General features: G+C 32.2%; 1 protein-coding gene across 3 annotated transcripts in view; it reads left to right on the top strand.

Annotated features, from left to right (window-relative positions):
* STXBP5L (syntaxin binding protein 5-like) overlaps positions 1 to 17522 on the top strand; it is a 150325-nt gene that overhangs the window by 1888 nt on the left and 130915 nt on the right. For all 3 annotated transcript variants that reach the window (XM_004675175.2, XM_012734655.1, XM_012734654.1), the window contains exon 3: positions 14110 to 14207. In XM_004675175.2, coding sequence (XP_004675232.1) covers positions 14110 to 14207 — 98 coding nt within the window. The remainder of the gene's footprint in view (positions 1 to 14109; positions 14208 to 17522) is intronic.

The raw sequence follows: 17522 nt of genomic DNA, 5'->3' as shown, positions 1-17522 counted from the left end.
TATACTCTGGTTTATTCAGGAAATATTTTGGTAATTATTCTAGAATGTTGAACTTTTAATGAATAAACAAAAGAATTTTTGTTGGGTAGAGATGAGAATTTGTAAAAGCAGTATTACGTTAATAATACTTGTAGATATTGCTGTTTTATTCTTTTGTGGAAAGGTTATTACCTAGGAATGTGGTTTTGACTTAACATGTGCAATAAAATAGTCACTAAAATCATTCATATGCATGATACAGAGGAATATAGTTTAATGTGTTTTAGTACATGAAAACAAGAAATTTTTGACATTACAAATTAAGTACTGTATTTTTGTTCAATAACAAGTTTTTTGGAATTGTTAACATTATTTTTGTATTAATTATGTATAGTAAGCTTAATGTTCTATTTTCATCAAAATTTTGAAAAAATTTCCAATTTCTCAAGGTCATGAATGTGATTATGATGTGTTTAGTAAAGGAAAATAGGCAAGAGAAAGATAAATTTCTTTAACATAGTGGCATTGGGATGTTGAGGTTGTAAAATTAATAGAAGAGGTTTTTAAAAAATTTGGGGAAATGGTGAATAAAAAAAGAATAAAGGGTATATAAATAGTCCTCTTCCCATTATATCAGAGAGGAACAGTCATGTAAAGTACAGAAGTAAAATGTGTACCACTTCAAAAACATACGGCATGGTAGAGAGACCACTGACCTAAGAATCAGAAAATTTGTATTAAAGCTCTGCCACTTGCCATTCATATAATCTTGGGAAGACCATTTGTCTGCCTTGAGCCTTGATTTTCTTATTTATTGTCTGGTAGTATGTATTTCTGGTCTTCTCACCTTATAAAGTTATTGAGAAGAGCAGACAAGACAATTGGGGAAAGTAACAAAAATTGGAAAAGATAAATTCAAATCTTTAAATCATCTTGTATTTGGTGCAATGACTATAACCACTGGGTTATAATAACATTAGTTATTAACTTTTAAGGATAATTTAAAGATACACAATTTATTAACTAAATGCTAATATCACAGAAATCTTAATAGACAAAGTACTTTGGATAGTAACAGTTCATTTTAAAAAGTGGTTATCAGACTATTATAAGTTATCTGTACTATAATAAAATATATCAGAGTGGATTAAGGAAATTCTAAAATTAGAATGGTTACTAAAATGAGAACTTCACTTGGACTCACCGATTAAATGTGCAAAGAACATTCTATTCTGAGTATTAAGCAGTTGACACCTCCTGGGTACTCTATCTTTTTTCTATGTAGCCAAAATTAAAGTATAAATCTAGAATCTGTTTGTTTGAAAACCATTTTCTTCTCTAGTATCTGACTGACCATCAAATTTTATCTACCTTATTTTCTTGGTATTTCTGAAATGTATTCCCTTCTAATCATTCCATCTTTTTTTTGTTTTGTTTTGTTTTGTTTTTGTCTTGGTGTGTTGAAATCACTTCCTAACTGATCTTTCACCTCTTGCTTTACCCTATTCTAACTCATTTTGTCATAATAATGGTAATTTCTGCAATATAATGGTAATTCACTTCCCTTCTATAAATTGTTAGCTCCCCTGGGGCAGTAATGCTCTAAAATAAAAAAAAGGTCTTATGTGAAAACCCAGTAAGTAACATGTAATAAATAAAAGTGGTAATTATTAGCATATATTTACTTTATAAATTATAGTGACTTATAAATTTGGGTTTGTTGTATAATATTATCCATAGGCAGTTAGTAGAGTTAGCTTTAAAAAAACAAACCACCTCTGTAATCATAGATACATATGTAAGACATTTTAAAAACTACAGAAGCAGTAGAAATAATTTTGGCTCAAGGTCAGCAAAACACAGGTTAGTGCACTCGTTAACTGCAATTTGTTTTAAGTATGTATTCATTTGAATATACATATATATTTATGAAATACACAAAATGCCTTTTCTAAACATGAATTCTATAAAATACAACTTGAAATTGCTCACAGCTGAACTTTATAAGGAGATGGTTCCTTTCAGAAGAGGTTCCTGTTATAATTTTGTTGCTTTACTAAGTATATTTCATTCTCTGCAAATATCATATTTTCTCATATCACAATGCCCTTTTTTAATCTATTTCTTTTGACTACAAAAATCTCTTCCAGCTTTAGTTGGAAAACTCCTGGTTACCCTTTACCTCAAAGATTAAATTCTACCACCATGAAACTAGTTTTGACTGCTATGTTCTTCATTTATATGCCCAGGCAAAGTTGGTTTTTCTACTGTTTTCCTACTGTACCAGGAATATACCTAGTATGTGAATTTAACATCTTATTGTGATTAAAATTTAATTCTCTGTCTCTCCTTATACTATGAACTATTTGCAAGGCAGATTTATTTGGTTTTCAATTCATCGTTAGGGTCCTTACTACATAGATCAGTGGTTCTCACTTCTGTTGAAAAGAGAGCTTACTAGCTCCATCCCAGTATTAGAGAATCAGTCTCTAAGGATGGAGCCTAAGCACTTGATTTTTTTAAATTAGCTTTTTTTTTAAAAAAAAGATTTATTTATTTGTACAGAACTGGGGTACAGGCCAGAGATGCGGAGGGTGAGAGGATTCACCAGAGACAGAGGGGAACAGAACAGGCTGACTGATGAAGTACACTGCTGAGGGGAGCAGTGGGCGGGTCAGGAGAGGTCTGCCACGCCATGTGGATCTCCTCCGGGGCAGGCGGGGATCAAACTCATGCGGAAGTGGCTTAAGCTTCTTTGTGCAGTGCTTTAACCCGCTGCGCCACCTGGGAGAGCCTAAAATTAGTTTTTAATTGAGGTTATGTTGTAATACCCCCTTCAGTATTACTACCACAGTGCACCTACCACCCACTCACTCATCTACCACCATGGACATTGTGCTTCCTTTCCTCTTTGTTTTCTCTTCCCACTCACTAACCCCTTAGTGTTTCAGTTCTGGAGTCAGCTATCAGGAGTTAGTTTTTTGCTTGTCTTTATCTGACTATTAATTTAGTTACTTTATATTCCACATATTATTGACACCGTCTGGTAAATTTCTGTTAGCATTACTTTTTCAAGCTCTGTCCATGTTGTCACACATCTCATGAGTTTATCCTTTTTGACAACAGAGTAGTACTCCATTGTGTATATGTACCAAATCATCTTGATTCACTCATCTTTTTGGGCACTTAGGCTGTTTCTATAATTTAGCTTAGTAAATAGTGCTGTAATAAACACAGGAGAGTAAGTTTCCTTTAAAATTGTTGTTTTTGAACTTTTTGGATAGTTACCTAGGAGTATAATTACTGGGTCAAATGGCAGATCCATCTTTAATGTTTTTGTTTTGTTTTCTTTGAAAGATTTATTATTTATGCATACAAGAGCAGGAGGATAGGTCAGAGCTATTTGTGTGTATATGGTGGAGGGTTGAGAGGATTTATTGGAGACAAGGGTGGGGAGTAGAGCAGGCAGATTGACTGAAATACACTACTGACAGGAGAAATCAAGACAGGAGAGGTCTACTGTGCCATGTGGGTCACCTCCCCAGTTGGGGATTGAACTCATGCTGCAGTGGCTGCTGGTAGCTTGATAGTGCTGAGTCTTAAGCCTCTGCGCCATCAGGGAGGTCCATCTTTAATGTTCTGAGACAGCACCATACTCATTTTCATAAGGGTTGGACCAGTAGGCATTCATATTTTTAAAAAAGACTCCAAAGGATGTTCTGAAGCACAGTTGATACTGAGAACCATTTGGTAGACTCTTTATATACTTATCTGTGTAGACATAGCCAGTTGATTAATTGAAAAAAAGATTAAAGCTAAAAATTACTAATGATATATGTCTTAAACATTTAATTGGAAACTATAAATATATGTAAATTTACAAATCACTTGATAAGTTACCAAGATATTTTTAAGTATTGGTTCTTAGATTTGCGTTTAGTGTGTACATCTCTTTCATAAACCACCCCCAATTTATGGTACAATTTTCAGTTTTAGTTAAATTCGAATAAGATCTTAAATGGTTTTCAAACAAACTGCCTTCTAGATATATTTCTTTCTAGATATATTTAGCACATCTAGAGAGACTTGACATTCTGTGCATAATCTAGATGAAATATATGTATGCATGTGCATATACACACAAAGTATATATGTGTGTATAAAATATATATGTATTAGTGACTATAGCTAATTGGCTTGTACTTAACTAGAATGGGAGTGTGATGATTTTAACAAGGGAGCTTGCTATTCATTGCATTCAGAGCACCATAGTATCAATCTACATTTTATAAAGAGAATGGATATTTTTTGTTAATCTAGCAAATTGGTTAGATTAATGTATTTGATCTGTAAGATATCCCACTGGATTTTCATAATACTCGTAGTGGAGGAAGCAAAGAAAGTGTTAATATTTTTATTTTTCTGATAAGACATTTGAGGTCAGAGAATTTAAGTAATATACTTAGGTCTCCAAGTAAGTTCTCTAATCCTTAAATCAAGTACTTTTCTGTTTTTCATCTGTCATATTGAAAAAAGCAATATGATAATTTCCTCAGGAAGCATAAAGGCTTTGAGAAGATAAAGACTATTCTGTTGACTCTCCTTTCAAAATACATCCCAAATTTGATTGTTATCTCTTCACTTGCAACACATCTGTTGCCTGATCTACTGCTCTTTAGCTTCTGTTTTCCTTTCTTTTACTCAGGCATCAATACAGTGTCACATCATAATAGGTAGAAGAATCCTATTAAAATAAAAATGCTGTCATTCCTGCTAAAAATTGTTCAAGGGTATTTCATTTCTCTTAAAAAATATAAGTTTGGTTACATATTATAAGGCTTTAAATGATCTGCTTCCTGAGAAGACATAATTTTCAACTCTTTTTTTCTGTTACCTATTCTACAGGCTATACTGACTTCCTTACTGTTTTTCAGAAATGATTCCTGCTTCAAGGATTTTGCATTTGCTTTGTCCTTTACCGGGATCATTCCTCCCTCCCTGTCCCCTTGCCAAATAATTATATTCCTGACCCCCTTAACATTCAGTTCTTATTTCAACTCTTAGCTTCTCACAGATCTTCATTAACTGCTGCTTAACCACTTTACTCTCTATACTTATCCTGATTACTTCTTCTTGGTAATACTCAGAACTAACTATTATTGAATTATATATTTATTTGCTTATTGAATGATTCTCTCATTATGAGGGCAGGGCTATCTATTGTTCACAACTGTCTCCCCAATTAATAGAACAGTGCCTCCCACATAGAGGCAGTTAAATATTTGTTGAATGAATGGATGAATAACTATGGGCAAGGAAGCTGGTAGAGTAATATATTAAGAGCAAACTAGATAATTGCTTTGAACAGCCTCTTGGAAAAGGCTTTTATTAAATAAGTTTCATATGAAGTCAAAGAAATCATTCAGTGAAAGAGTTACACCACTTTAGAAACATGAAATATAATTTAAGAGCTACAGAAAGGAAGATTATAGAGAGATTCAACTACATTTATTTACATTTTTACTGAGGAAGTTATTAGGAGCATTCTTATTTCCAAATAAGATCTTTTTCTGGGAACAATTCAGATATATTAGATTGACAGTGACAAACACCCGGGGTGTTCTAAACCTAATTAACAAAACAGACAAAAATAAATATACCACCAGAAACAGATGGCAAAATCCCTAAAGTTTTAAATTCACTCTTAAATTAGTTAAAACTTACTATTCATCAATGCTTAGAAACTTTTTTAAAAAACAAATGGTCATCGTGTCAAAGCCAACATGTAGATCACTAGTGTAGTTTCTGCTGGAAAATGGATTTATCATTATGATCCTTATTCCAGACATAATATCAGATCTACCCAGAGAATAGGTATAAAATCAGAAACATAGATTCAAACGGTGGAGAGCAGGGACTCTGAAAAGGAGAAAGGAGATTAAGTGACCAAATATCCCTGATCTTGGGTAAATGGAGGATTCATAATCACTGAAGGACTACAAGGAGATAATTTGGTGAGCTTCTTGTTCCAAAGATATTTATTATACAATCTTAAAAATGATTAGGACATAAACCATTCTTACTGATGAGTGAGATAATGTGTTTTGGTTGATTTATTAGCAAAATTGCCTGTGATATTTCCTGTACTTTCATAAGATTGGAGAGAAGTGTATGTGATTTTAGTTCTTTTGGAGGCCCCACATCACCAGGTTATATTATATGGAATGATACAAATTTATGGTATTTAATCAATATACTGAATTTAAATGTGAAAATACAGCAGTTAATGCTTTGAGTGGAGCGTCTTATGACTAGATTATACATACCCCGTAAGTATTTATTAAATTGATAATAGCAAAAAACATTTTATTGGGATATGTATAGTTTAGTATAAATAAAACTTGTCATTTTGTAATGATGGTTTTGGAAACAGACTTAATACTGTGATGCAAATGTAAGGACTGGTCACTAGAGAAAATTAATATTCTTTCTGTTTTCCTTCTCTGTTAATCACCCATAAATTTCAGTGCATTAGAAGTATACTTTTCTCAGAGCATAATATAATTAATTTGTCAAGAAAGTTGATTGGATTTTTTAATGTTCAGTCTAATTTGTTCATTATAAGTTGACTGAAACTGTCTTTGAATCTATAAAACAAAAAAGTGTGAAAATCATTACTAGTACACAGTAAATTCAGACAGTGAGTCTGGAAAATGCTTAGAGCTTGTAAATACCTGAATGTATGGAAAATGTATTGCTACAAAAGCAAATATAGAACTGAATGGAATTACATAAAGAGAATTCAGGAGTAGAAGCAGATAATCTGAATTCTTTTTTAGAAAGAATGTTTTGAAGAGTTCAAGGGTTATAATAAAAGAGAGTTAAAAATAGCAAATCAGAATCACCAAGACAGCTCAGTTAGACTACAAAGAATTTGATTAAGGTAAAAACATTTTCAGTAAAATGATGTGTTGTTTAAGATTACTCATAACAGAATACAGGATTGATAGGATCAGTACATTTGAAGAGTAGATGTGTAAATTGGTTTTATGTAAAAGAAAAGTGGCAGAAAAGAAGTAGACTATCATTTTGATAAATTGGAAAGGGGAAGAAATTTAGGCTACCAAAAATGGGAGGGGAGGGTAAAGAACAGAGTTAAGATTTGCCTTTTAAATTAGTAAGAGTACTTAGATTCGCTCTTGATGAGAATGCATATTTTGTTTGAATTTCAGTGCATTCTATACTTTATCTCCATTCAAATAAATAAAAAGTATGGGATTCTACTAGGGAATTGTATTCTGCTCAGCAAATTGCTTATATCTCTATAAATTAAAACAGCATAAATTTATCATCTTATATATTTGGAGTCTGGCAGTCTAAAACAATTGCTAGTAGGTCTGCATTTCTTTCTAGAGGCTTTATGGGAATAGTGTTTTTTTTTTCTTTTCCAAGTTTTAGGAGCTGTTCACAATTCCTTGATTGGTTAACCCTCTCTAGTCAAAGCTAGAATTATTAGCTTAAACCTAGACATTCAGTGACTAGTTAAATCTTTCTCATATCCCATCACTTTGACACTAAGTTTCTTGTTACATTCTTGCATGCTTGAAGACTCTTATGATTAAATTGGGCCTACCAGAATAATCTAGGTTAATCTCTTTATCTCAGCTTCCTACATTCCATCTGCAACCTTAATTACCCTCTGTGATGTAACCTAACATATTCACAGATTCTTTGGGGAGTCATTATTTTGCCTACCACAAAGATACTCATTACCTTCACTTGTCTTTTGTTTTCATGTTGTTGTTGTTGTTGTTTTTCAGTTATTTTGTGGAAATAACAAGAACAATGAAAACAGTAAATAAACCCTGGCTTAAAGCAATTATCACCTTTACAAATCATTATTTTAATGCAGATCTCAGACATTATCTGAGTAAGAACTTCAGAGATCTGTCCTCTCCTTTAAAAAAATATGAACTCAGTAACAATCCATTAAAAAACATTAACAAAATATATTCATATCATATGCAGTCAATATTTAAATTTCTCACTTGCCCCATAGTCTCTTTTTGTAATTGATTTGTTTGGATTTGTCCAAATAAGACACACTTTACACTTTCTCCTGGCTTGAAATTACCCTTTTGTAAAGTCAAATTTTTTTTTAATTTCTAACAAGACTGGTTATTATATGCTTTTGAGTATTTTTGAAAACAAAACTCTGATTCCTTTCTGAAATGGAAGACTTGGAGTAAGGAAATGAGAAGAGTGAGTTCTATGAACCATAAGAAAAGCAGACTTTAAAGTTTTCTAGAAATAGTTATATCTTTTAGGAATTGGGAAAAAAAATAGCCTACACTATTTCCTACTTTGTGATGCTAATGTGAGGTTTCCCTGAGAATATTAGAAAAGAGGAAAATGTAAAAGATGTAGGACTCAATGATATAGGATATCCAAGACTCAACTTAAGAGACTAAATGTACTTGAATAACTGAATTGAAAGAAACAGGACCAGGATACTGATAAGGAACATAGTTTAATTTATTAAGAATCCCATTTACATATAATCTGATATACTTTTATTGATTACATATGTCATTCAAAAGGTTCCTTATTTCTGACTCTATGCCATCCTATGACTTATTATTGTATATTACTTCTCTTTTATCAGTTCTAAGTTAACTATAATTCCTTTGCTATTTGAGGTTATGTGCAATATACTTGCATTTTGAGTTATCATTCCTTGGTATTTGGTGAGCTCTTTTACTGACATAACAGTACGTACTATATACTTGTTATTTATTGAAGGGCATATATACATGTATACATGAAAACACATATATTAGTCTCTAATTGTGTGATTTTTTTTAACATATTTTGTAGAACTGGGTGTGGGCCAGAATTACAGGGAAGTGAGAGAATTTACAGAGACAGAGTGGGGAGCAGCACAGGCAGATTAACTAAAATACACTATTAAGGGGAACAGTGATCCAGACAACAGAAGTCTATTGTACAATAAGTGGGTTAGCATCCTGGCAGGGTTTGAGCCCAGTCCCTAGAGGTGATAGTGCTGACACTTAACCCCTAGGACACCAGGGAGGCCCTGGATAATCATTTTTCAGAAGAGAAGTTTCAAGGCCTGTGCATATTATATGAAACATTCCTATTTTTATGTGATTAATATTCACATCATGTGTAATCATTTTTATAGCTTTTTTTCTATATGTTCAGCTTTATTTCTTGTTCATTATCTTTCTGTTATTCCTTTTTCATTTTTGTAGCTTTTATAGAATTTCCTTTTATTCTTTTTTGATGACAATAAATTCTTTGTTCCCTTTGCTCCTTTCCTCCTCTTAAATTTTTGTTTCTACTATTTTGAATCATCTTACAAAGTATTTGCTGTCTTTTTCTTTGTCCTTCACTTTAATTTCTATTTGTGTCCTCTTGGCTAAAATGAAAAGAACATGGGAAATGCTGAAGACATTTCTTTTGCCAGAGTGTCATAATATTCTTACGGTGATGATTAATATATCTGCACAACTCATTGAGTCAGTTATCAATTTCTTCTTGAAAGATAAAAATGTTTAATCTTTATCTTCTCTATATAATCCTCAAAGACTTGCCTTTAAATCATGCATCATTCCTTAATAACTTACCTAATTTCTATATTCATACAAGGTGGGATTATACATTTACCATAAAGAATTTTATTTAACATTTTCCTCAGTACTCCTATATTAAGAGGAGAACAATAGGTTTCAAAAGCTGGGAGCTAAGAATGTAACACTTTGTAGTTGACAAATGAAAGAAAATAGAAAAGAGCAAGGAGGTATTATAATATATACCTAATAAAATTCAGAGATTTTAAGTAATCAGTTCATTGAATTGTATTTCTCATGACTATGTAAACATCAGTCAAAATATGATAGTATCTTAAATTTTAAAAACTTTTGGCACATATTAAAACAACTAGCAACAACAAATGTTGAAGAGGATGTGGAGAAAATGAAACTCTGCTGTACCGCTAGTGGGAATGCAAACTGATACAACCATTATGGAAAGCTGTTTGTAAGTTTCTCAAAAGGCTAAAAATAGATTCCATATGACCCAGCAATACCACTACCCAAAGGACACAGAAACATGGATTCGAAAGGACACCTGCAACCCCATGTTTATTGCTGCTTTATTTACTACAGGGAAGATGTGGAATCAACCCAAATGCCCAAAAGTAAATGACTGAATTAAAAAGAGGTGGTAGATATACACAATGGAATATTACTCAGCAATCAAAAAGGATAAACTCATGTCTTTTGCAGCAACAAGGATGGGGCTGGGAGGGATCATGCTTAGTGAAATAAACCAGAAAGAAGAAAAATACTGGATGGTTTCACTCATAGCAGGAGCGTAAGGGATTGAGTAAAAATGAAAACAACGAACAACTATAAACCAGAGACATTTTATGGGGGTTGAAAGGGAAATGGGATCAGAACTGGGGTGGGAAGAGTGCACTGGACTATGGTAATGGCACAAAGGTGAACTGGTAGTGGGAAGCCCACAGGGATTACAACTGAGATGAAAAATGCACAAAATGAAGAATGATGTAAAAAAAAATAAAATAAAAAGTAAAATAAAATTTATATGAAAATTTTTTAAAACCTTCTCTTTCCAGTCATAGTCTCACTCCTACAGCTTTCCAGAAGCAATAATTTCTATTATTATCACAGCATAGTTTTGCCTATTCTTGCCATTACTATAAGCAGATTCATAAAATATATATCATGTGTATCTTCTTTCATGCAACATATTTTTGAGATTTGGGTATGTTGGATGTATCTTTTATTGCTGACTCGTAGAACTTCAAATGCTTTTTTTGAAAAATTACATTTCCATTATAAATGTAGATTTGCTCATCACAGAAAATATGACAGGTCAAGAGAAAAACATTCCCAAGTAGTTTATACTTTCTATACTTAGATGCAGTTAACAGTGATTGAGGCAGAGGAGGTGCATTTAAGTTTAGTATTTTTATGTTTAACTTTTTGCTCTGTGGAAATAAGTGATCACCCAAATGGGAACAGAGGTTAATTATTCAGAATTTGCAATAGCAAAACAATTGAGTACCATTACTTTCATTTGGTGGAGAGGAGAATGTGATAAGCAATATAGTGAAAAGGAGAGGCTTCAGTTGGAAATGTTTTTTTATTGCTCTTTTTTATTTTTAGACTTTCAATCTTTTATATATCCACTTGTTTTTGCAGATACTCCACTTTTCCCACTACAGTCCTTACATGAATCATAGTTGTTTTAAATTCTTGGGCTGATTGTCTCCTGACTGAATTTTGTTTTTATTTAAGTCTTGTTTTTGCTGAGAGTCAGACATGATGTGTATGGTAAAAGTAAGTAAGGTAAATGGTCTTTTAGTGTCAGATTTTGTTTATTTGGCTAAGAATTATGCCATGTTTTGTTTTTTTCCTTTGCTTAGTTACAGGTGTTTTTTCTTTGCGTAGCTATAGGTGTTAAAGGCTAAAATTTCCTCTGGTGGTGGTATTTTTGTCTCTCCCATTGTCTTTGAAAGTCTTTTCTAGAGAACCTACTTAAATAAAGTTCTTTCTCCTAGCCACTGTAGAGGAACCCTATTATCTCCTTGTTTAGTAATAAAATTTGCACTTAAAATAGTTATTACTCATCTGCATTTATTTTATAATGAATTAGAGGTTATCTTTTGATTTTCATTTTGGGTTATTTGACTTACTTATAAAGATATTAACACTTTACTATGTTATGATAAAAAGCCCTAGCAATTTGTCTATTATTTCAAAGCTTTTAAAGCTCTTTTAATCTTATATGAGTATATGACAAAACCAAGTTGTAATGTTAGTTTTGGTTTTTGTATTAGATTATCTTAATCCCTCTTGAATTTTACTGTCATGTGAACTAGAGAGGGGTCTAATTTTGCCGGATTATCAGCTAAGTTGTGCCAATACCACTTATGGAATAACCCTTTATTTTTCCTTTACAGATTTGATTGTTGCTTTTAATTCCTCAATTATTTTATTTACTTGATTTGCTTTTCAACATGTACTTCATTACATTACTCACTGTCTCCTGGTATTAGTACCACAATTAAAATTAATTTTTGTTTATAAGGCATTTTAATATTTACTATCTCGGGCTTACCTGGTGGTGCAGGGGTCAAAGTCTCAGAGCTATCAAGGTATCACCAAACCACTGGGCACAAGTCTGATTCCTCCTGGCCTACATCCTAGTTCTTGTATACATAAATAAATAAAAATAAATCTTTAAAAAATATTTAATAGCTCTCCCACCGTTTTTAGTTCCCTTTTCAAAGATTCTTTATTAGTTTCAGGTCTGTATTTCCAGATAGAATAATTCTGATTATTCTAGATTTTTTTTTTTAAAGATTTATTTGTGCATACAGAACTGGGATGCAGGCCAGAGGCTCAGGGGCGGTGAGAGGCTTCACCAGAGACAGAGTGTGGAACAGAATAGGCAGATCGAGGAAGTCCACTGCTGAGGGGAGCAGCGAGCGGGTCAGGAGAGGTCTGCCATGCCACGTGGTCACCTCCGGGGCAGGCTGGAATCGAACTCATGCAGAAGAGGCTTTAGATTCTCAGTGCTGTCCTTTAACCCGCTGTGCCACCAGGGAGGGCCGCTAGGTTATGTTTTAATATTAATTTGGAGCAAACCTCACACCATCTGCTCTAGATTATTCCATATAGTAGATACAAATGACCATAGTAATTTTATGATCCTCTGAATTTCTGATAAGTTCATTGTAACTTCTCTCTTTTTTATTCTATTAGTGCTCTTTTTTTCTCTCTGTGAGCCTAGATAGATGTTTTTAATATATCACTTATTCTTTCCAAAGGACCAGATTTTGGTTTCATTGATCTTTAAGAGTACTTTTTGAATTTTCATTTATTCATTGTTTATCTGATCTTAGGTATTTGTTTTTCTTTTTCTGTAGTTCCTTAAAGTGTACTGTGAGTGTTTGGGCTCTTTTTGTTTCAAGATACATGCCTCTCAGTATTGATTATGCTGCATACCAGGTGTCTTGATATCCATGTCTTCATTTTTATTTGTCTTTATGTATATTTACAGGTTTTTTTATTCTCTCATTAACCAAATACTCATTCAGTAGCACATTGTTCAGCCTCCACATGTTTTCATTGTGTTATTATGAAAATGTTCAAGCATACAGAGATGTAAAATAATTATTCTCTGAACATTTAATTATGTACATATGCATATACACTATATACAAGTGTACCTATTCACACATATATCTCACCACTCATACTTGACAATTTTCATTTTTCATACATTTTATCATGTTTGTCCAGTCATGTGTACATGCTACTTTCCTGAATGCATTTTGAAATAAGTTGAAAGTATCAGTAAATTTCATCTATAGTACTCATATAATTAATGAACTTGCTATTTGTTTATATTATTTTAAAATTAAATTTATTTATTATCTACTTAGATTGTTATTCACTTAAAACAATGTTTACTTTCCCTCCTCCCACAGTAGTTTTTCTAAAGTGTATATTAAAAATAGAAACCACACATTTTACTTTGCTATTAGATGAGTTTTGACTAAGGTATCATTTAACTTGTGCAGAATTTAATATAAATACAATCATATTATAAGATTGCTTAAGAGACTTGGTGTACTGTTTTTGAGAATTATCCATGTTGCTGCAACTACTTTTTTTTGCATATATATTTTGTTAAATAATATAATAGTGTGTGAGATGGTACCACATAGTCTTGTTTCTTGAATCTCTTATTGGATACCTGGGTGGTTTCTAGGTTGTTATGTAGAAAATTAGAGCATATCTACATAAATTAGTGTGTGACTGACTGTATGCTCTCCATTTGCATGGGCATATGCATAGAAGAGGAATTTCTAGACCACAGGAAAGGTATGTTTGCCTTTATAAGAAATTACAAACTTTCCCTCCACCACCACCACAATAATTGTGTCATTTTGTACTCCTACCAACATTTTGTAGTTTTTTTGTAAAACAAGGTTAGTCATTCTAGTATTTAGGTAGTAGTATCCAGTGATTTATTTTCTAATGACTCCTTTTTCTATTTGCTTTCTTTTAGACAGTTCGGCATGGTTTTCCTTATCAGCCCACAGCATTAGCCTTTGATCCAGTTCAGAAAATCTTGGCTATTGGGACAAGAACAGGTGCTATACGAATGTATCCTTGATCTTTTTTATTCATTATTTAAAATATTTATTATGAATTGCATTTTCTTTAAATATTCAGGTAAGTGAAATATTTATGACCAAACAAAATTTAATGTTTCTTGAGAAAAAAGTAACAATTGTGAAAATCAGTGTCAAATACAATGATGTAGCCTGATCAATATAACAAGATTATCAATTGTGGTGACTTTCACAAGAACCAGTTTTGGGTTTCATTGCTTTTCTGTTTTGATATTTTAAAATTTATTTTGCATAACTATGGCATTTGATATTTAAATAGATTCTTAGAATAGAAACTGAGGTCATTGACTTGAGATTTTCTTTTCCAATATAAGCTTGTAGTGTAAATTCCTTCCAAATTTATGAATGAGGGTTATTCCATTTATTAATTTTTTTCATTTTGAGGTAATTGTGGGTTTTAATTGTACCTGTAAGAGAACTTATAAGAAACAGATCTTGAGGACTCTTCAACCAATTTTCTCTACTAGTAACATCTTACAAAATGATGGTGTAGCTTCACAACCAGGGTATTGACAGATATACTTATGGTGCAAATTACAAGGATTTCTTGTATTGCCATTTTATGACCCCACCTGTTCCTCTAGTTCTCCCACAACTGCTCCTTGCAACCAATCATTTATTTTTCATTTCAATAATTTTACCACTTAAAGAATGTTATGTAAGTGGATCACAGAGTAGGTAACCTTTTGGAGTTTATCTTTTCACTTTTAGCACAATACTCTGAAATTCAACCAAGTTGTTATATTTTAACAATACAGGTTTTTGCTTTTTTTTTTTAAACATTTACTTATTAAGACATGGATTAGACTATTATGCTTATAGCCACTATGAAAATGTATGCAGATGCTTCCCTATAAACATAAATTTTCATTTTTCTATTATAAATACTGAGGAGTACAATTGGGAAATTGCATGGCATTTGAATGTGTAGTTTTATAAGAGGTCAATGTTTTCCAGAATGGTTGTAACATTTTACATTCTGATCAACAGTATGTGAATGATACTGTATCTTTACATCATTACCGATTTTGTTACTATTTTGTGTTTTATTTTTCATTTCATCATTTAGCAATTTTGTGATACAGTTACCTTTATATATTCCTGATTCTTGTCCTTTGTCAGACATATAGTCTGCAATTGCTTTTTTCTATTCTATCTTTTCACCCTTCTTTTAGAGTTTGGCTTATCAGTTTTTCCTTACAGGTGGTTCTTTTATTTTTTTAGGTTTATTAATTAATACAGAACTGGGTTACAGGGCAGTGAGGGACTTCATCAGAGACAGAGTGGGGAGCAGAACAGGCAGTTCGAGGGAGTACACTGCTAAGGGGAGCAACAGGTGGGAGAGGAGAGGTCTGCCATGTGGGTCACCTCCAGGGCAGGGATCCAACTCGCACTGAGGTGGCTGCAGCCAGCTTGCAGTGTTGCGTCCTAACCTGTTGGGCCACCAGGGAGGGCCCACAGATGGTTCTTTAGGTGTCACATATATAACTCTTTGCTTAACCCCAGCTCTTTATTTCCTTTTACTTCTTTTTTGTAAAAATGTTATAGTTCTACATTTTATATTAAATGTGGGTTCCATTTTGGGTTAATTTTTTAATTTGTATCGTTCTTTATCTGGTTTTGGTACTGGAGTAGTACTAACTTCCTAAAGTGAATTGAGACGTATTCTCTCATCTAGTTTTTGAAACATTGATAACATTTATGTTAATTCTTTAAATGTTTGGTAGAATTCCTAGTGAAAGTTCTTGGGTCTGGCATTATATGAGAGACTTTATATTACATTAAATTTATTTAATAATTATAGGGCTATTTTGGTTTTCTAGTTGAATTTTGGCAATTTATCATAGACTTTGTAATGTTTATTCCTCCTTTTTTGAGCTCATTTTGCCCTTTTTCCTAGATTATTGATTTTAGAATTTTTTTTTACAAATATAATAAAATTTACAACTATTTAGAGATAAGTTTAATTAAAATTAAACTTGTTAAGAATTTGTAAGGAAATTTATTTGTATTGACTTGATATCTTTTCTAAGATATGCAGTTAGTATTATTTTGCTTAATTGGATCTCACAAATTTTGACATGTTTTTATTTTCATTCAGTTACATTTTTAAAATTGTCCCTTTGAGTTTTTGAACCATGAATTACTTGAAAATGTTGAGATTTTCTTATCTTTAGATTGCTGATTTCACTGATTCTCTATTTGTCAACTAGGTGTTGGTTAATATGTTATTGTGTTCCATATTTCTTTACTGCTTAGTAAGTCTATCAAATCCTAGAGTGGAGCAAATTAAGATCCCAGACTCTATCTCTCCTTCCAACACTGTTAGTTTTTGCTTTTTCTTTTGAGGTTCTGATTTGGTGTGCACACACAGGATTAGTATATACTCCTGGTGGATTGACCCTTTATCATTATGTAATTTCTTTGTCTCCAGTAATGATCTTTGCTCCCAAATCTATTTTATTCATATTAATATAGTCATTCCCACTTTTTAAAAAAGCAATAATGTTTTTGTGGCACATCTATTTTTATCCTTTCACTTTAAACCTACTTATGTCATTGTATATGAAATGAGTTTATTGTATGGACATCATATTCTGGGATCATTTTCATTCTTACAAAAGAGCACTATACCTAAATACTTATATATATAGTTAAATTAAGCTTATTTGTATTTTCTTGGAAGTTCCGTTCAATATGAAAACAAAACACTTAAATTTAAATTATATATATATATATATATATATATATACATATATATATATATGAAATTACTTTCAGGTTTATAACATGATGATTCAGTATTTGTATATACTGTGAAATGACTACAATAATTCTCATTAACATGTATCACACATTATTTAGAAGAGCATTGTATCTTTTGATCAAATTCACCCATTTTACCCACCTATCTTGGGCAATCACAAATTTGTTCTCTTTCAGCTCAGTTTTCTGTTTTAGAGTTTACATATAAGTGAGATCATATGGTATTTATCTTTCTCTGTCTCTCTATGTCTCACATTTAACTCCATATAAAAATCTTTAACATTCATCCATGTTTTTTTCCTTTACTTTTCAAAAGCTTAATTATGATCTTCCTTGGCATGGTTATCTCTGGATTTACCTTGTTGTGTGCCCTCTGCAGAGTGACAGAGGGGTAGGATGAAAGATCAGTTCACCAATCATCCCCTGTTAAACTCTGTGGAATGGGGAAAAGAGTAATTTTTCATTGTTTGGCTAGAATAGAATGGGTAATGCCAAATTTGCTTTTAAGCCACCTATTCCC

Source organism: Condylura cristata, unplaced genomic scaffold, assembly GCF_000260355.1.
Source record: "Condylura cristata isolate star-nosed mole 26May11 unplaced genomic scaffold, ConCri1.0 scaffold00003, whole genome shotgun sequence".
Lineage (NCBI taxonomy): Eukaryota > Metazoa > Chordata > Mammalia > Eulipotyphla > Talpidae > Condylura > Condylura cristata.
This window is presented reverse-complemented; position numbering and strand designations above follow the sequence as displayed.